The 21024-nt window shown below is 37.9% G+C and overlaps 1 protein-coding gene across 6 annotated transcripts in view; it reads left to right on the forward strand.

The window, feature by feature from the left end:
* CCDC150 (coiled-coil domain containing 150) overlaps positions 1 to 16397 on the forward strand; it is a 92071-nt gene extending 75674 nt beyond the window's left edge. For all 6 annotated transcript variants that reach the window (XM_063695061.1, XM_055379328.2, XM_063695063.1 and 3 more), the window contains 11 exons: positions 2904 to 3032; positions 3901 to 4070; positions 4982 to 5075; positions 5925 to 6094; positions 10371 to 10497; positions 12789 to 12983; positions 13389 to 13457; positions 13553 to 13714; positions 14458 to 14544; positions 15632 to 15751; positions 16045 to 16397. In XM_063695061.1, the coding sequence (XP_063551131.1) occupies positions 2904 to 3032; positions 3901 to 4070; positions 4982 to 5075; positions 5925 to 6094; positions 10371 to 10497; positions 12789 to 12983; positions 13389 to 13457; positions 13553 to 13714; positions 14458 to 14544; positions 15632 to 15751; positions 16045 to 16161 (1440 nt within the window). In that variant the 3' untranslated portion in view covers positions 16162 to 16397. The remainder of the gene's footprint in view (positions 1 to 2903; positions 3033 to 3900; positions 4071 to 4981; positions 5076 to 5924; positions 6095 to 10370; positions 10498 to 12788; positions 12984 to 13388; positions 13458 to 13552; positions 13715 to 14457; positions 14545 to 15631; positions 15752 to 16044) is intronic.
* Positions 16398 to 21024: the final 4627 nt, after the last annotated feature.

A 21024-nucleotide genomic window follows, 5' to 3' on the forward strand; every position in this document is an offset into this window, starting at 1 on the left:
CTGAAAGCAGAGAAAGGACAGTCTTTTCAACAAACGGTGCCGGGATAATTGGATATCCATATGCAAAAACAAAATATCTTTGCTCCATGCCTCACAAAATGTATAAAAATTAAAATGGATCATAGATGTAAATGTAAACCCTGAAACTGTAAAACTTTTAGAAGAAAACATAGGAAGAAATCTTTATGATCTTGGATTACACAAAGATTTCTTAGATTTGATATCAAAAGCATGATCCATAAAGGGACAAAAATGATAAATTGGAGTTTATCAAAATTGACAACTTATGCTCTTCAGAAACATTAAGGGAATGAAGAGACAAGCTACAGACTGGGAGGAATTATTTGCAAATCACATATCTGATTAAGGCCTTGTTTCCAGAAGGTACTACAAATAATTTTTAAGATTTAAATACTAAGAAGAAAACCTAAGAAAAAGAATAGGCAAAAATTTAAACAGTTTCTTCAGCAAAGTTATGTGGCTGGTAAATAAGTGCTTGAAAAGGGGTTAAGCATCAGTCATCAGGGAAATGCAAATAAAATCACAGTGAGATACTACCGCACACCTATTATTGGTACAGCCACTTTAGAAAATAGTTTGGGAATTTCTTTAAAAGTGAAACATACTACCACCATATGACCCAGTCAGTGCACTACTAAGTATTCACCAAAGACAAATGAAAGTATGTCTCCACAGAGACTTGTACACAGGTGTTCACAACAGCTGTATTTGTAATAACTTAAAACTGGAAACAACTTAAGTGTCCACCAGGTGAATGGATAACTAAATTGTGATGTCCCTACAATAGAATACTAAGCAACAGAAAGAACTATTGATACATGCAGCAGATTGAATAACTCTCAAAATAATTACACTGAGTGAAAGAAGTTATTCAAAAAAGAGTGCATACAATCCCATATAAAATTCTAGAAAATACAAACTCATATATTGTAACAGAAAACAGATCAGTGGTTACCTGTGAGAATCACCAGAAGTGTGGGAATAGAGAGAGACAGAAGGGGAAGATTACAAAGGAGCATAAGGAAACTTTTGGAGATGATGGAAATGTTCAATATCTTAATTATTGTTTCAAAGTCTTATACATATGTCAAAACTTATCAAAATGTACACTTTAAGTATGTGTAGCTTATTGTATGTCATACCTCAGAAAAGCTGTTAAAAAAGAAAAATCATATATTACCTATTCAAAAATGTATTAAATGTTTAAAATAACATTCTTTTTTTTTTTTTTTTTTTTTTTTTTTGAGACAGAGAGTCTCGCTGTGTCGCCAGGCTGGAGTACAGTGGTGCCATCTTGACTCGGCTCACTGCAACCTCTGCCTCCTGGGTTCAAGCGATTCTCGTGCCTCATCCTCCCAAGTGGCTGGAATTACAGGCGCCCGCCACCACGCCCAGCTAATTTATTTTTTATTTTTATTTTTATTTTTATTTTTTGTATTTATAGTAGAGACAGGGTTTCACCACGTTGGCTAGGATGGTCTCCATCTTCTGACCTCATGATCCACCTGCCTTGGCCTCCCAAAGTGCTGGGATTACAGGGGTGAGCCACCACGCCCAGCCTAAAGTAACATTCTTGACAGAACTGTAGAAATAGAGAACAAATTACTGTACATCAGTGTAGTATGGGAAAGAAAAGAACAAATTAGTGGTTGCCAGAGGACAGGATGAGTTTTTGGAGGGAAGAGTGAATACAGAGATAGCACAAGGGAATTCTTTTCTGGTGATGGAAATTTTGTGTCTTGACTGTGGCAGTGGCAGTCATGTGAATATGTAAATAGGATCAAATTGCATGGAACTGTGTGCATGCACATATACACATGCATCCACACATAGATGAATGAAGGTTGAAAAAATGGCAAAAATTGAATAAATAAATTATGTAATCTAGTTAGTCAAGTTAACAATAATGTATGCATGTCAATTTCCTGGTTTTGATGTTGAACTACAGAGATATGAGATGTCAGCAAAAGAAGCAGGATAAAGGGGCGGGGCGTGGTTTCTCGCGCCTGTAACCCCATCACTTTGGGAGGCCGAGGTGAGCAGATCACCTGAGGTTAGGAGTTCGAGACCAGCCTGACAAACATGGTGAAACCCCTTCTCTACTAACTACAAAATTTAGCTTGGTATGATAGTGCACACCTGTAATCCCAGCTACTTGGGGAGGCTGAGTCAGGAGAATCGCTTGATCCCGGAAGGTGGAGGTTGCAGTGAGCCCAGATCATGCCATTGTACTCCAGCCTAGATGACAGAGCGAAATTCAGTCTCAAAAAAAAAAAAAAAAAGCAGGATGAAGGGTACATCGGACTCTGCACTGTTTTTGCAACATCCTGTGAGCCTAAAATTATGAAGTAAAAAGTTTAAAAAGGGTAATATTTAAAATAGTATGATTATCTGAACTGATGGTGTGGCTCTACCAAAACTGTTTCAAGGATATGAGGTTCTAATACTATACTTCTAATTAGGATTCATTCTGCTGTAACACTGTTTTCTTGAATTTTCTTGTATTTCTTTCTAAATACACTATTTAGTATTTATACATCTTTGCTTTTATAATATCAATTTGTGCTTTTTTTAATATTTTCAAAAGGAAGCTAGTCTCATAATAATTTCTCTCCCATTTTACATCTCAGCTTCATAGATAGTCTTATTCTCCCTATTCTTGTGTTTTCATGGAGATTAATGTATTAGATTTGTCTATGTTTATTCACACAGATATTTTTGTTGTAGTTTCCTTTAAAGGAATAAGCAGCTAATAAAGATGGGTTTTATTTATAGTAGTGAATAAATATATTTAAACATTTAAAATTTGGCTTCTAAATTTCTATGTCTTATTCTAATCACTGATTTGTAATGTTATTTATTGTTTCTTTTTTCCTACTTAGGTGAAATCTATTCTTGAAAGAAGTAAAGAGGAGCTGTCCCGAACAGTGAAGTGTCGTAATGCGGCCCTGAAAGAGAGTCAGAAGTTGAAAGAAGACCTCGAGGCTGTGGAGGACAGGGAAAACAAGAAGGCAAGGAATCAGTCCCTTCTGACCGTCTGTCACTGAGAAGAAGCACTTATGAAATCTTTCATGAGCCATATGTTTCGCTTTCTTGCTTCCATTAGTAAGAATAAGGATTGATCAGGGGAGGATTTCTTTTTCTGGAGAAAAGATAATTTTAGAATAGTTTAAAATTTTTCCCTTAAAAATACATTATATGTATATAACTCCCAATGTTTTTTTTTAACTTTCTGTCTTAAATACTCAAAAGAGAAAGTTCTAATTTTTTCTTTTGAAACACATCTGATCTTGGTAATAATAACCTTTATAGTTATGTTTTATTAATGTGGTGTAAGATTTCTATGATGCTTTCTCCTTAACAGTGTGTGTATGCTTAGTGGGAATAGAGGTCACATCCCAAACTTCTCTTTGTCAGCAAGTGCTGGATTTTGTCTCTCTGAGGAGGGCTGTGAGTTACCTCATTCTTCAGCAGCTTCCACTTTCTCTTACAGTCTTTTTTTCTCAGATAATTCTAATGCGTTTCAGATGTATTATTCTCATCTGACCCCATCAGAAGACAGCTGAGAGGCCAGCCTGGCACCACCTCTGGACGCAGGTTATGCTGAGTCAGGCCTCTCTGGTTAATGTGTATGCTGTAACATGACCACATTTGGGAAGCTGCAGAGTTCACCATAGGATCTGGGGATCAGCTTTTCTTTTTCTCAACAATAACTTAAGAAACCACCTAAAAATAAAATATACTTTAATTATTCCCACTAGCATCCTACTGTGTCTGCTTGTCTGCTTTCCATGCTCTTTCCTGGGAGTAATGAGATCCACAAGCAGAAGAGTAACCAGAAAGGATCAAATGTCTTTGTGTTGTTTCATTTTCTGTTAGGTGGGAAACTTTCAGCGACAATTGGCAGAAGCTAAAGAAGACAACTGCAAAGTCACAATCATGTTGGAGAATGTGCTGGCTTCTCACAGTAAGATGCAAGGTGCTCTGGAGAAAGTACAAATGGAGCTTGGGCGGAGGGATTCAGAGATTGCAGGCCTCAAGAAAGAAAGGTACCTGTGGTTTTTTTTCCCTGTCATTGGTATTGCTGGATTGTACTAAGGAGCAGTGTCAAGTCAATAAATGAAGTCACTTTATGTAGCTTCCTTTACAAAAAAAAAAAAAATTGTAAAATGATATGTTGAAAGAATTCCTAAGTTAGAGAAAATTTAGAATTAGAAATAAATATTATTTCCAAAAATTCAAAATGCCCCTATTGTGTAGTGATGTGAAGGAATTTCTAGACTATATATCCTAGAAATTCACTAGCTGTACTGTTGTTTTACCCTTGCTTTCTGCACCATGTAAACCTAATTCTTTCCTTGCTTCTACAGAATAGTAACTGTCAAGATAATTGAAACTAAGTACATACTTTAGTTTGAATTAATTATCCATTTATTACTATCCTGTTTCAAGATTAATAATTATTTTAGGTGAATCATTCTGAGAACCACTTCTAGCCATGTTTTATAAGTAAATTCCTTCATAGAATGTTTCAAAAATTAAATAAAATTTCCTTTTAGGTTAAAGAATAAATGGTCTGAGTTTAGTAGGGCATATTGCCTCTATGTTATGAGAGAACAAGTGAATTTTCTTTTTTCTTTTTTTACATTACATATTGTTTATCTTTTTTACATAGTATGAAAGTATATTGCCTTTGCATTTTTAAAAGGTCAAGGGAATGGTATTAAAAATACTATTCACAATAAATTTATAAGTGGCTGTTATATGTACATGCAAAAATCTCAACAGCAAGTCAATCTTTGTAAAGGCAATATATTTTGTACTAGTGATATTTACTAGTGATATATAAGTATGATGCTATTTGAGCTTCTTAGAAGAAAAGTGTTCTGTAACTCCCAAATGGTATCATTCCTACATGGTTCTTTTCTGTAGTCACTCTTTTTGTGCTTTTTATTTTTAGGGATCTCAATCAACAGAGGGTGCAGAAGCTGGAAGCTGAAGTGGACCAGTGGCAGGCCAGGATGCTTGTCATGGAGGACCAGCACAACAGTGAGGTTGGAGCCAGGCTTTAAAAAATGATAACATTGATATTTTTAGTTTTATTGGGATATTACTGTTTTTGGGAAAATGAAGTGAAACTATCAGGTAAGTGTTTTTTTCAATCAAGTCTGAGTTTTGGACAGTGACATATCTACAAATGGGAAATTGACCTGTCTTACAATGAGTCACTTATTGGCAAACCAGTACCACAATAATGACTAAACTCTTTGTCTTATATGGTCTTATATGGTCTACATTTTTATTCATTTATTAACGCACAAAAAATTTCAGAAGTTAATAGGCTTAGAAAATATAGTCTGTCAGAAACAGCTGGAGTGATCCCACTATTAATAAGGAGTCACCTACACACACATGTGCTCACAGGTATATATGTACTTACATGCATACATATCTATATGCACATATATAAAATACACATGGATATTTCATAAATAAGGTTTTTTTTCTGTAAGAATCTATAAGAAACAGTGGACAGGTTTTTTTCTTCAAGGGAGTGAGACCAGAAGGTCATAGGATCAGGAAGGGTAATTTAGTTTAAAATTTAAAAAATTAGGATAAATTAAGCTGGGTCTGTTTTCCAAAGTTCTCTGGTGACCAATGGAGCATGCCCTTCCCATTGCCTTCTAAGTGTTTCCTGAGCAATGTCTCTAATGAGTTCTCATTCATATATATATATATTTATATATATATTTTCCAGGCAGCTGGAATCTTTGCTTCTGGTTCCAACTAATTATTGTTTCAATGGTACTTGATGATAGAATGTGAGGAGTGATTACACAGTGTTATGGGCTTCTTGCATCTGTCCATTACAGTGGAATCGAAAACATGCTTCTCTCTTTCAGATTGAATCTCTACAAAAAGCTCTAGGTGTAGCTAGAGAAGACAACAGGAAACTTGCTATGAGTCTGGAACAAGCTCTCCAGACAAATAATCATCTGCAAACAAAGCTAGATCACATTCAAGAGCAATTGGAAAGCAAAGAACTTGAGCGACAGAATTTGGAAACCTTCAAGTAAGAGCATTATAGTTGCAGTAAAATTAGGGAAGCACCTCTGGAGGAGTAAGTCACATTCCCATAAATGGCTCATTCACATAAATCAGTTAAATTCTTTTCTCCTACTTTGCCCTAGTACTTCCAGCAGAGCCATGTTAAGAACCAGGCATAGCTGAGCACCAGCAGGTAATAGCTGGCTAGAGCATGATCATTTGACTCTCCTTCTCAGCTCTTCCTTCATCCACTATCTAGCTGCTGCTTTACTCAAAGGTTAAATCAAAACTTAAAGAATATTGATTAGAAGGGACATTCGCATGTTTCTATGAAGGCTTTTCTATTAACAGCTTATATGTCCTTTAAAGGCAGATTTAGACAAGAAAAAACATCAGCCTGGGTGGAATGACTCCATCTAAGCAGATGTTAAGCCATTAAATGTTTTCAGTTTTGACCTGAGATTACTTAGATCAGACTTATCCAGTTCAGGTCAAATGACTAAAGTTTTGCCTTAAATTATACCTAGGTAAATATTTAGATAATAATAGCATCCCATGAAAATTTATACTTAAGGGAAATGCAGTATGCACGTACATCTTTATTCCTTTTTATTTATTTATTTATCTGAGACTGGGTCTCGCCCTGTTGCCCAGGCTGGAGTTCAGTGGTGTGATCATGGCTCACTGCAGCCTCTACTTCCTGGGCTCGTGCAGTTCTCCCACCTGAGCCTCCTGAGTAGCTGGAACTACAGGCATGCATCACCACACCTGGCTAATTTTTTTTTTTTTTTTTTTTTTTTTTAAGAGATAGGGTTTCTCCATGTTGCCCAGGGTGGTCTCAAAACTCCTGGGCTCAAACAATCCACCTGCCTGGCCTCCCAAAGTGCTGGGATTACAGGCATGAGCCACTGTTCTCAGCCTAGATATTTATTATTTTCAATTAGTGAGCATGTTGATACAGGAAAGAGGTACAAGCTAAAGCAGAGATGGTATTTTCCAGATATATGATCTCTGCAAATTTTATATTCAGCTGAAATGTTACTGCCTTAAGACTGTTGCATATTGTGTTTATGTAGTCATTGGCAGCATCATTTAAAACTCTCCAATGTCAGTTTAGGTAATTATGATTTAGAGAGCTAGTAATTGTTTCAAAGCCTGAAAATTATTTAGGTGACTATAAAATGTAGTCCCTGCCACTACTGCTTAAAACAAGCAAAACCAAAGGAAAAAAAAAATGGTTAGGTCATTTACAGGAAAAGGATGAGGTGAGAGTTAGAGGTCTCCTTGCAGTATTTGCTTCAGGATTTACCCTTATGCCACTGCTTATGATAATAGTTTGTATTTTCATCAAAGGTGAATCAACCTTCTTTACTTGAGATCTTTGAACCTCCTGAAATCATATGCAGAACTGTATTTATCAGTGCACATGGTTAGGAAGACAGAGCAGGTTTTGGAGAACTTGCTGGGTTTCAGGTACAGTTACTTAATTTAGACTTAGAAATGCAGGCTTAGTTCTAAGAAGAGGCTACTAGTTGGAATTCATCTCCATAAAGATAAAAGCTAAACTCCGGGTGCGGTGGCTCACACCTGTAATCCCAGTACTTTGGGAGGCCAAGGTGGGCGGATCACGAGGTCAGGAGATCGAGACCATCCTGGCCAACATGGTGAAACCCCATCTCTACTAAAAATACATACCTGGGTGTGGTGGTGTATGCCTGTAGTCCCAGCTACTCGGGAGGCTAAGGCAGGAGAATCGCTTGAACCTGGGAGGCAGAGGTTGCAGTGAGATCAGGCCACTGCACTCCAGCCTGGGTGACAGAGCAAGACTCCATCTCAAAAAAATAAAAAGATAAACGCTAAAGCTTTGGTGTGGGTTAGACTGCCATGGGAAAAGTATAGAGAGAGAACCAAGGTCAGAACTTGGAGATGTGCTGCATTTCAGGTAGAAGGTGAACAGAGGCCACAGAAGGATCCAGAGAAAGAGCATTTAGTGGAGGTAAGGAAAGAGTTGGTAGAATGTAGTATCACCAGAGTCAAACACAAGTGAGTCAGATGCTGCAGAGTCAAAGAGACCAGAGAGGAAGCCACTGGGTTTTGCAACACGTATCTACCAATCATCCTCCAGATGGCCAGTTTCTGTAGATATAGAAGATCACAAAGAGTAAGTGATTGATGAGGAAAGGCAGGCAAAGAGGACAATGGTGAAGATAAAGAAGATCAGATAGCAGCTCAAGAGCATAACATGAAGAAAAGTTATTCTGCTGCTGCCCTGTTTTTAGAATGGGAGGAACTGGACCATGATTAAAGATTATGGAAAAGAACTCAATCGAACTGGAGAAAAGAGAGAGTATAAGCGGAAGGGTTATCTTTAAAGATGAGGTTGGACATTTCTTCCTTTGGGACTAGAGGGAAGCAGAAGCTGAGTGAGTCTTCAGAAGACTGTTAAGGAGGCTGATTGGTAGATGGTCTGCGATTTTCCTTAGAAGAAAAAAGAGCAAGATACATTCTAGAGATCTGCTATATAACATAGGGCTATAATGAACAACAGTATATTGTATGCTTAAAATTTGTTAAGAGGGTAGATCTCATGTTAAATGTTCTTACCTCAGTAAAAAGAAGAAGAAAGTAAGAGTTGAAGTTGAAGTGCTATGTAGGGGCTCAGGGCAGAGGTAGAGACTTGAGAGAAATTTTAAAATTAAAAATTAAAGTTAATAAAAAATTTAATTTAAAAATCTAAAATTTAGAATTTAAATTTTTAGAGCTAGATGATGATGATGACAGTAGCTAACATTTGTTACGTGCTCATGATATGTTGGGTAATATGCTAAGGACTTCACATGCATTATTTCCTTTAGTACAAACTATTACCCTATGATGGTGGTTACTGTTGTTATTCTCATTTTGAAGATAAGGAAACAAGCAGGGGAAGGTGGTGTACCATACTCAAGGTCAGACATCATCTTACTAGAGCTGGGATTAGATCCAGGCAGCAGCAGGCTGACTCCAAAACTTATAGTCTTAATCATTTTGATATAATCACAATAAATTTAAAGGCAATTTAGAAAGTTTCTTATAATTTTCAAAATACAGCACTGTAAAAATGATGGTTTTCTCTTTCTATATCTCCATGAATTTTTTGCTCATTTTTCAGATTGAGGTGTGGGCATGGGGAGGAGTGTGGGAATATAAGAAATAACCATAATTATATCCAATGACTTCAGGATCTCCATCCCTTTATGCTGTGCCTTGAGGACAGGTGTCAGCAACTTTTTTAGATGTGATGTACCAAAGTATATTGATACATTCCTGCCTGGGGTACTGGAGGGACAGTTGCAGTTACCACCTGCAAGTCTTGTGTATAGACCAAGCCACTGAATGCTGCCAAGTGGAGAAACTGAATCCATTAGTAGATGTGCTTTTAGAGACACGTGGAGAACATGGATATATTATACAAATAAGAGCAAGAGATGGTCAGGAGGAGAGAGAGGGAAAATGAAGGTGATTTCATGGCAGGGCAGGCTCCTCCTATCCTTTGAGAAAGAACCAATAACTCAAGAGTAATCATACAGTAAGTCATTATCAGCTAGATCAGAGAATGTTAAAGCTGGAATAAGCCTAGTAATTGTTTAAATCCGTTTAGTCCTTTTTGGAGTCACTTATCCTTTTAAAAGTCAGAAGCTACGGACTCAGCTACACTCCCTCACACACACACATTTTGCATATTATTTCAGGCAATTCCAGCATCCTCAGAAGATTAATCATGGGTCTTGACCAAGGAGTTCAAGTTAGGAATGCTGATCTAATTTAAGGCTCTCAGTTTAAAGATAAGGAAACAATATTATTACAAGTTAAAACTTAAGTAGTAAATAGCTGCTAGCAAAAAGACATCATCTTACTAGAGCGGAGATTACAATCCAGGCAGCAGCAGGCTGACTCCAAAACCCAGTCTTAATCACTTTGCTATAATGTTTTGTTTGAAAAGACAAAGGCAAGAGAAAAGACAAAAGCAAGTATCTCTTAAAGTGTTTCTTCTTCCTCCAATATTTTTCTTCGATGTGAGTTTTTTACTCGTTTGGTTGGATCTCTTTATGTAGAATTAATGTTTTTTAATGCTACAGGTAAATTCACTTCTTTTTTCTTCTGTTAATGAGCTCCAAATTAGTGAGGTTCACCAGGCTACTGATAGGCTGCTTGTTTATAAATCACACACCTTTTGGAGAGTTGCACACTCCCCTCCAAAACTTTCTTACCTCCTAAAATGATTTCTAAAGGTGACTTATCACCTCTCTTCTTCAAAACAGAGACCGGATGACTGAAGAGTCCAAAGTGGAAGCAGAATTGCATGCTGAACGCATAGAAGCTCTAAGAAAGCAGTTTCAAACCGAGAGGGAAACTGCAAAGAAAGTGGCACAACGGGAAGTGGCTGAGGTATAGTCATGAGAAAAGTTTCTCTTTTGGTGAATGCCTCTTAGGATAAGCAGCTCAAGGATTTCAGAGAATGGCTACAGTTGTTCTTTGACTCCTCTCATCCCCCTTTGATCAGCAGGCCAGATGTAATTAAGACCTCTCTGTAAAGCAACACACAAGAAAAAAGTTTCTGACATAATTCTCTGCCTGACAAAGGTGTGCCTTGATGGGAGATTTTCCATCAGAGAGTGATAAGCAAGAGGGATAGACAGAAGAGAAATCATCTGTCTTCTCAGTTCATTTAAGTGGCATCTGTTCTGCATCTACCATTTCCTGAGAGGCACAGAGAAAACAGTAGAAGATATGGTCCATGCCCTAGTGTGTGCCAAATGACCCTTGTTTGGGATCTCCACTCCGGAAATGAGATATATAGGGAAAACATCAGAGAACTTTCTTGGGTAGCAGAGGCTGTGTACAACTTTGAAGGAATTCAAAGTAAGAGAAAGTTTATTTTAGGCCATTTGGTTGATAGAGGAAGAGAAGCTTAATGAGAGTACAGGATTGAGACTAGCAGAAATGGCAGGGCTGGACACCTTATGAAACAGCACAGGCCACACTTACTTACAAAAATGAACAGGACATGTGAGCAGATGAAAAGTAGCCTCTCTTGATTAGAGCAGAGACTTTGGAAAATGTTAGAGAGAGAGTGTTAGCTTAAATGGGACCACCTGATGGATGGCCTTAGTTATAGAAATGTTGGATGTGTACTCTTAGGTAGAAACGGAGCACTATGGGTTTCTGAGCAGGGGGTGGTATGATAGAAGCATGAGTTTAGGAAGGTTAATGTAACAGCAGAGGACAGTAGAGGATAATGAAGAGAAACTGGAGGCATGGAGGCTCGAGAAAACTATAACAGTTAATTCGAGTATTAGATGATTAGGGCCAAGCAAAGTAGTTCAGTTGAAAATAGAAAACAAGTCAGAAAGCCCATTTTAATAGAAAAATCATCAAACAGGCCAGGCGAGGCAGCTCATGCCTGTAATCCCTGCACTTTGGGAGGCTGAGGCAGGTGGATTACCTGAGGTCAGAAGTTTGAGACCAGCCTGGCCAACATGGTGAAACTCCATCTCTACTAAAAATACAAAAATTAGCTGGGTGTGGTACAAAATGAAATCCTTTGAAGAAGGATCAGTGACAGTGGAGAACAGTGAGAGAGTGACAGCAGTGAGAAGTTGGCAGCAGCAATGGGCTCAGGGAGCACTGCCTGAGTCAAGTTTGTCTTGAGTATTAAATTGGAAAGCATTTGTAAAGTAATTATCACAGTGCCTGAACATAATACTCAGTACAAAGTAAATGATAGTTGTTAGTGCTTATCCAGTTTTAGAAAGGCTGTGATTGAGGTAACTGGAATATCTAACAGGAAGTTAGTTGGGTAGTAATAAAAGACTGTAGTGTAAAGTTAGGATCTAAAAGAAGGAACTAGTATAGAGAGAAAAGGTACATATATCCTTGACTTCACTCTTTGCTGTGTTAAATGCTACCATCCATAGAGAATACCACCTTCCTGTCTTCTCCCTTCTCAACTACCTCCTCTTCCTAAAGTTTTCAAGTGGCAATGGTTTAAGGGCATATTAGAAGGCGTGAACGCTGTAAAATTATTTAAGTAACTACTATGCAGTTTTTTTTTCGCGAGAGAAGTTTATTAAAATCCTTAAGAACAAAAAGCAAAATTATAAAAATATATGCCATGGCAGTCAGTACCTGACAGATATTTATATAAACAGCCATATAATTCATTTTCATTTCTTCAGACATGAGGTTGCAAGTGACAGAGAAGAGCTTATAGCATGATAATCACAGAGTAATTGTGTGTGCCAGCCTCTACTTCTTTCTTTATATGATCTTATTTAATTTAATTGTTATTTGTATTCTATGAAGTAGGCTATACACACACTGTTCAGATGATGAACCTGAGGCTTAAGGTAGTTAATTGCCCCAGATCACTCAGCTAGTAAGTACTGAAGCTGATATTTGGACAGATGCCTGACTCCAAAGTCATGCTCTTAAAATGCAAATGATGAATATACATTTACATTCTTTATTCCAAACAAGATTTTGTTCTTTAGTGATAAAAATCATGAAAACCACTTGGTCTATTGCTCCATAAATCTGCTTAATCAGACATTATTATTGCCTCACTAACTCTCCTTTTTAAAAGAAGATCCAAAGATAACAAAATATAAGGACAAAACTAAGTAAGCTTCTCTTAATGGAAAGTAAAAATGTTTCAATTTTCTCCCTTGTCTTTTAAGCTGAAGAAAGCCCTTGATGAAGCTAACTTCAGATCAGTGGAAGTGTCCCGGACCAACCGAGAGCTGCGACAGAAACTTGCAGAGCTAGAAAAAATACTAGAAAGTAACAAGGAGAAAATAAAGAATCAAAAGACCCAAATTAAGCTCCACTTGTCAGCTAAGGCGAATAATGCTCAGAATATAGAAAGGATGAAGGTTGTATGAGAAACCTCTTCTCACTTCCTGGATACCCTGTGAGGATGTAGTCAGTCAATGGTGTCTAGGGAAGACAGGTTTTAGAACCCTACCAGCCCCATGTATTCTCTGGGAATTATAGCCAGTTGTCTTTGGGGAGACTTTTTCAGTGGAGTCACTGCTGTGTAAATGTTTGATTTCTCATTTGCTGCCAGTGTCACATTCCGGCTCCCCATCTGTCCCTTCCGTGTTGATTGTACTGGACTTTGCTCTTTTGGGATCAGTGGGCTAGATGGGAAAGAAAGCTCAGCAGGAACTGGTAACTTTGGGTCTCATATTGGATTCTTTCTGTCATCCTATAGGCAAAAAGAGCAAGCCAGTTTTTCCACTGATCATCTTTTTATGTTATTTTCCAATTACTTTTAGCAAATAGAAAAAGAATTGAAGCAAATGGAGCTAATTAAGGATCAATATCAGAAAAAGAACTATGAACAGGTAGATGATTTCCATATACTCTGTGTTTACCTTTCATGCAAAATCTCAAACTTGGAGGGTGTTCACCAGATGTCTCTGTCTTTGTATCCTTCCAGTCTTTGAGTATCCAGAGATTTGTGTGTGAAATGACTAACCTGCAGAAAGAGATGCAGATGTTGGCTAAGAGCCAATATGATGCCTCAGTGCGGAATAAACAGCAAGAGCTGCACCTAGAAGCAGAGTGGAAAATAAGGCAGGAGCTAGAGAATCGGTGCCAGGTAAAAGGTTTCCTAAGATTCATCTTAAAGATGGTCAGCAAATGACATGTGCCAAAGCCCAGTAGTATTGCACCTAGACTTTCTAGAGTCTACAGAAGACAACACACATTTACAAATTGTTTATCTTAGCTAAGTCCTTAGAATAATAGTATCTAGGAAGAAGGCTGTAGTTTGAATATGGCAAATGTTCTCCATTTTCAGTTTAATAAAAGTAATGTCAATTTTTAAAGAACATCTAGAGCTTACATATGCAAAGTATCAGTTACTAAGTAAGACTTCTGAACTGAATTTCATAGCCTTTCAGGAACTTTGTACACCTCGTTTCTTCTCCTAGCACAGATACACCTGTTGCTATTACAGGACTCTTAGGTATTCCTAAATGAATAAAAAGCATAACGTCTTATCACTGAAAAGGGACTTCAAGAGATCACTGAGCTCTTGTCTTTCAGTAGGGTTTGTCATGAGAAGTATCTCTCCAGTTCTGAAAAGAGATATTAATCACTGTCCTCAACAGACTCCATAAATAAAAAATCAAAATGTGTAATCATATCCACATATGTAGATATGCAGACTATAGGTTAAGCTGAAAATAACAGTTTTTATCTCATATGTCAGTAGCACCTGAAGTTAGAAGGCACTCCATCCTATATTCATATTTAGTTGCCCATTTATTATAACAGTGAAGCATTTGGTTTCTTATGGTATGTTGGAAGTTTATAAAAATCTTTGTATCACATTTTCAGGAATTGGAAGAAACTGTCAGACACCTGAAGAAATGTAAAGAGGCAACAGAGAATACGCTGAAAGAAGCCAGTGTAGAATCAGAACAGGTGAGCCAGACCCACGGACATAAAGACTTAGACGTTTCCTTCAACACAACAACCCTGAAGCAACCCAAGTCAATGTGAAATCCTTCATTAACGTAGTTGTCAGGAATGCAAAAGGGAAGAACGAGTAACTTCCTAAGTGTAGTCTCTATTGTAGAGAAGAAGTGATTTTTAGATTAAGAGTCTGTGTCCAGATGACAGATGATATATAACAGAATGCTAAAATATTAAACCTGAAGTCCAAATCTCCCTACTAAATATAAGGAAAGACCAGCATGTGTGTGGATTTTAATGCATTATTATTTGACATGACCCTACTGAAAGTGGATGCTCTTTGTTCAATCAATCAATAACTAAAAAAGTAAAGTAGACCCTATTTAACTAATTGTGAATTTTCTTTCTCTATTCTAAACTTAAATTAGCCTTTTGGGGGGTATTTCAAATCATTCTTTTTTTTTTTTTTTTTCCAAGACAGGGTCTCACTCTGTCACCAGGCTGGAGTGCATGGCATAATCTTGGCTCACTGCAATCTCCGCCTCCCAGGCTCAAATGATCCTCCCACTTGAGCCTCCCAAGTAGCCAAGTAGCTGGGCATGGTGGTGCACCGTGCCCAGCTAATTTTTGGTAGAGATGAGGTTCCACTATGTTGCCAGGCTGGTCTCAAACTCCTGGACTCAAGTGATCCACCAGCCTTGGCCTCCCAAAGTGCTGTGATTCCAGGTGTGAACCACCACACCTGGCCCATGAACTACTACATTCTTAAGAGTCTTTTGTGCATTTTTTTCATTTTCAAAGCCATCTTTTACCTTCATTCTTAATTTTCTCCTGGGTCCTCTCTTACATTACTTCACATCCAAGAAACATTAACAAATGCATGAAAAGCAGCAAGTCTGCATGCATTCTTTAACCCCTCACTCAGAAATTACTCGCATGTATAGGATGTTAAGTATATTATGCAAATAGGTTGTGAAGAACAAGCAGTCAGAATTTGGGTCTTTTAATTTCTAAGTAAAAAATCTCTGCAACTAATACACAAAAAAACTTGTAACTCTTTCTTTATGTCTTTTAATGGTGATATTTATATGTTCAGATAACAGCTAATCTGGAAGAAGCTCATCGCTGGTTTAAGCACAGGTTTGATGGTCTACAACTTGAGCTGACAAAAAACCGGTTGCAGAGGCCTTCTGGGGACGACAGGTGGCAGGAAAAGGTAAGATGAAGACATGGATGTCTTAAGCAATTTTCTACTTGTTGCTTCTCAGATTTCTAATTACCGAAGTTCTCTCATCATCTCGATACTCTCTCTTTTAATCTTTAGTTTCTTTAGACTAATGCTAGGAAACCAATTAATTTCTTTTTCTTACAAAGTTCCACCTGTCACAAACTTTTTAGATTAGAATCACTTGTCTTCATGAATAGATGACACGTGTAGAGGCAAAACAGGTGCAGATTGCTGCAGTTAGCTCTGAACAGTCAGTGTTAGGTGTGTTTTCTTTCCAACAGGACCAAGATGTAAAACATGATGTCATGTCCAACCAATCTGTTCTGCATCGATGGGAGAAAAAACAGAATCTTAGGCCCGTGCCCAAGAAGTATCATTCTGAGGTACAGAGGAAGTGATGTCCTTGACAAGGGAGCTTCTTTATGTGTAGCTACACTCCATGATTCCAAGAGCCCAGCAGCCGGGGCTGGCCTGTTTCTAGAGTCATAAGAACGTGAAGTCTTTGATGTGGGCTGAAGATTTTGGACCTGAGTTTATCACTTTATGAACTCTTATATCAGTACAAAACTACCCCTTTTTTTGTCCCTTTTCACATTTTCCACCCAATAAATTTGTGTTAATTTGTTGTATGATAGGAGATGGTGTTGCATAATTCTTGTCTGTTTTCTAATAAGTATATTTTATGAAAAAGCTTTTAGCAAGTTCTAAATGATATTGCTACTAAACGATATATTTTGTTTCAATGAAATGTCCCACTCTAACATGCAGTAGATAATCCCTGGTAATAGAATTGTGTGAAAAATGGTAAAGACTCCTCTACTGTCTTGTAAATTTATGCACTTCTATGTTGGGTAATTACCAGCATATCTTTTAAAAGACTAATATCTCTATTCTCAAATAAGGCATTTCAGAGATTATATTTACAGCTTCCTTGGTCATTAAAAAAGTTATAGAATGCAGCAGTCTGTTCTTCTCAGGGAGACTATGCCTGACCAACATAGCTCTTCCTTACTATAGTTAAGCAATAAGCTCATCTTCATCTTTTTATTTCAGATGTTGAGTGGTGGATTAGGTAATCCAGATTTAACATATGTAAATGGCTGGCATAAGACCTGACTTAATTAATACTCAAATAATCATTGCTGCTGCTGATATTATCAGGACCTAAATCAAGTAAGCAATCATGAAATTGGAAATAATATCAATTATAAGACTGTCAAAGGTTGATGAGCCTACTACTCAATATCTGATAGAAAAAAACAAAGCTGAATTTATCGCTTACTATATAGTAAGGGAGAAGTGTTATTCAGGCATAGTCCTCCTTGAGCAGAGCAGACTGTTAATCTCATGTAGGTTTTTTGGGAATATGAAATTCATATTGACACCTATAGAACTGTAGTTACTGGAGTGAGACTGTTGTTCATTGATTCACATTCAGAAGCATGTTAATTGGAGTGGGTCCATTTCTGTTTGTTTGACTTTAGGAATAAAGGACTCTTGCTAGTTTTCAGGCTTGTAAAAGCATGTACAAAAAGGCAAGTTGGCCGGGTGAGGTGGCTCATGCCTGTAATCCCAGCACTTTGGGAGGCCAAGGCAAGCAGATCACTTGAGGCCAGGAGTTCGAGATCAGCCTGGCCAACATGGGGAAACCCTATCTCTATCAAAAATACAAAAGTTAGCCAGGTGTGGTGGTGCACACCTGTAGTCCCAGCTACTTGGGAGGCTGAGGCACAGGAATCGCTTGAACCCAGGAGGTGGAGGTAGTAGTGAGCCAAGATCATGCCACTGCACTCCAGCCTGGGCAACAGAGTGAAACTGTCTCAAAAAAAAAAAAAGAAAGAAAGAAAGTTGTCACTGAGCTAATGGACAAGTTAAAAACTGGTAAAAACTGGTAGTTAAAAACTAGCCGCTTGTTCTTGTGGCTTCCAAACAATCAATCTCAATCTGTTTTTGGGAGGATGTAAACATTTTATTCTTTGTGCCCCCTTTTGGTCCTCTATCATATGTTAGGACAGTGGCTCTGTAGAAGCATTTGAGACTGAACAATAGACATCAACCATTTTGTTAACCCAGGTACAATATGAAGTGTTAGCACTGGTGCACACACCTCTCTGGTTGGGAAAAGAAAATAATTCATGGCTATTTTATTATCTATAACTACTTTGGTTCTATGGTTTGAATGTGTCCCCTCCAAAATTCATGTTGAAACTTATTTCTTACTGTGGTAGTATTAAGTGGAGGGCCTTTAGGGCCTCTGGGGAAGTGGTATTAAGTGGGGGGCCTTTGGGGCTCTGCCCTCATGAATGGAGTAGTGCCTCATTAAAGGGCTGGAGGGAACTAACTTGGGCCATTTTGCCCTTCTGCCTTCCACCATGTGAGGACACAGCATTCAGCCCCTCTGGAGGAAACAGCAACAAGGTGCCATCTTAGAAACAGGGAACGGGATCCTCACTTGACATGAAATCTGCAAGCACCTTGATCTTGGACTTCCCAGCCTCCCAAACTGTAAGAAGTAAATGTCTGTTCTTTATAAATTACTCAGTCTCAACTGTTTTGTTATAGCAGCAGAGACAGACTAAGAAGACGCCTGGTTATGAAAAATTTAAGTTGTTTGCTGTGTCTCCAAGGGTTGGGCTGTGTTATTTACTGGGTCAGCTAAAGTGAAAGAACATATTTTTTATGGTCTCCTCAAGTTGTCAAACTCCTATGGGATAGGTCACTATCCATAGGAGTTGATACGGTTTGGCTCTGTGTCCCCACCCAAATCTCATGTTGAATTGTAATTCCCAGTGTTGGAGGAGGAGGGGCCTGGTGGAAGGTGATTGGATTATGGGGGCAGTTTTCCCCCTTGCTGTTCTTGTGATAGTGGGTGACTTCTCACAAGATCTGGTTGTTTAAAAGTGTGTAGAATCTCCCTGTTCACTTGCTCTCTCCTACTGCCATGTGAAGATGTGCTTGCTTCCCCTTTGCCCTTCTGCCATGATTATAAGTTTCCTGAGGCCTCCCCAGCCAATGCCTACTGTACAGCCTGTGGAACTGTGAGTCAATTAAGCCTCTTTATAAATTACCCAGTCTCAGGTAGTTCTGTATAGCAGTGTGAGAATGGACTAACACAGGAGTCTCCCCAAAAAGGGATTTATCCCTTTGGGCTCTTTATAAAGATGTATAGTCAATTGAGGGTATTGGGGAATTATAACCTTAAAACAGCCTAACCAGGAGCCCCCCAGAATAATTAGCCTTGGTCCAGGGTTGGCACTGAAAACCTCGGTGCTGAATTCCACAAAGGAAAAGGATCCCAGTTACTACACAAGGGAGATGATCAACCTTAATGGATTGTAAATGTATTACCGCTTATGTTGTCATGACAGTCACAGTTATATGCCAAGACTACTTATATCCTCCTTTTCCAGAACAAGGACGTTTATCTTCACTTATGCATTGTCCTCAAAGGGTATCATTATTGATAAAGTTAATCTAACATACCTTTATGTTATTTTTAGATTGGCTATACTAGATTGGGAGAAAGACATAATTAGATTGATGATCATTTCTAGTAAAGCTTGTATTTGTTATGAGGCATATGATAGCTAAATCACAACTATATAAGCTTAAACCAGTAAAGAGAGGAGTATGACCAACAGAATAACAGACAAAGGTATGCTAACAGAATGTGACAGAAGAATCTTGTTTGGATGGTCTTAGGCCAAAGCTGCCTGTTTTGTGTGGTTATCTGCTTGTTCTGAGGCTTTTGGGTTGGCAGTCAATTTCTGCAGATCATTTGCTTCTGAAAGCCCTTCAGAGAACTTTGGAATCTCTAATGGGTATAACTTTCTGATTCTATTAAGACCTTTTCTGTTTTTCCAGAGGATTGAAGTGATATGAGCAATAAGGGTTCATTTAAAAAGCAAAGCTTGTATAATTCAAATAATGAAAAACCATTCCAGCTTAATGTGTCCCTGTATTATTAGATAGATGTAATATCCTTGGTGGGAAACACAAACTCGAATCCTTTTTTAGCCATTTTAAGTGCTAGCTTTTTGACAAGGGAATGTTTCCATTCATCCAGAAAATAAGTATACCATTATTACTATATATGACACACATAGAATCAAGTAGTTATATACAATCCATTTGGATGTACTCAAAGAGTCTTTTAGGGTATGGTTCTAGTTCATACCCCACCTTTATAATTTTTCCAAATTAATTTCATTACAGATGAAACATTATCTGGCCACATCCTTTGCCATGCTAAAAAAGTTTCTATCAGTGATTAATATTGTGGCAAATTTTTTCGTTCTGTGATAGGTTGTTTTATAGAGGATTTTAGCAAGTGTCTATTTGAAGGTGTTTTTTTTTTCTCTTATTTTAAGTTCAGGGGTACATGTGCAGAGTGTGCAGGTTTGTTACATAGGTAAACATGTGCCATGGTGGTTTGCTGCACAGATCATCCCATCACCTAGGTATTAAGCCCAGCATCCATGAGCTATTCTTCCTGATGCTGTTTCTCTCCCTACCCTGCCCCCTATAGGTCCCAGTGTGTGTTGTTGCCACTCATGTGTCTATGTGTTCTTATCATTCAGCTCCCACTTATAAGTGAGAACACATGGTGTTTGGTTTTCTGTTTCTGTGTCAGTTTGCAGAGGATAATGGCTTCCAACTTCATGTCCCTGCAAAGGACATGATCTTATTCCTTTTCATGGCTGCATAGTATTCCATGGTATATATGTACCACATTTTCTTTATAGTATAGATTGGCTATACTAGATTGGGAGAAAGACATAGTTAGATTGATGATCATTTCTAGTAAAGCTTATGTTTGTTATAAGAGGCATATGATAGCTAAATCACAACTATATAAGCTTAAACCAGTAAAGAGAGTTTACTCCTCTCTTTGATGGGCATTTAGGGTTAATTCCATGTATTTGCTATTGTGAATAGTGTTGCAGTGAACATACACGTGCATGAATCTTTATAACAGAATGATTTATATTCCTTTAGGTATGTTTCCAGTAATGGGATTGCTCGGTCAAATGGTATTTCTGCCTCTAGGTCTTTAAGGAATTGCCACACTCTCTTCCACAGTGGTTGAACTATTTACATTCCCGCCAACAGTGTAAATGCTTTCCTTTTTCTCCACCGCCTTGCCAGCATCTGTTTTTTTTTTTTTTTTTTTTTTTGACTGTTTCATAATAGCCATTCTGACTGGCATGAGATGATATATCATTGTGGTTTGGATTTTCATTTCTTTTTTTTTTTTTTTT

Source organism: Gorilla gorilla, chromosome 11, assembly GCF_029281585.2.
Source record: "Gorilla gorilla gorilla isolate KB3781 chromosome 11, NHGRI_mGorGor1-v2.1_pri, whole genome shotgun sequence".
In the NCBI taxonomy this organism is placed as follows: Eukaryota; Metazoa; Chordata; class Mammalia; order Primates; family Hominidae; genus Gorilla; species Gorilla gorilla.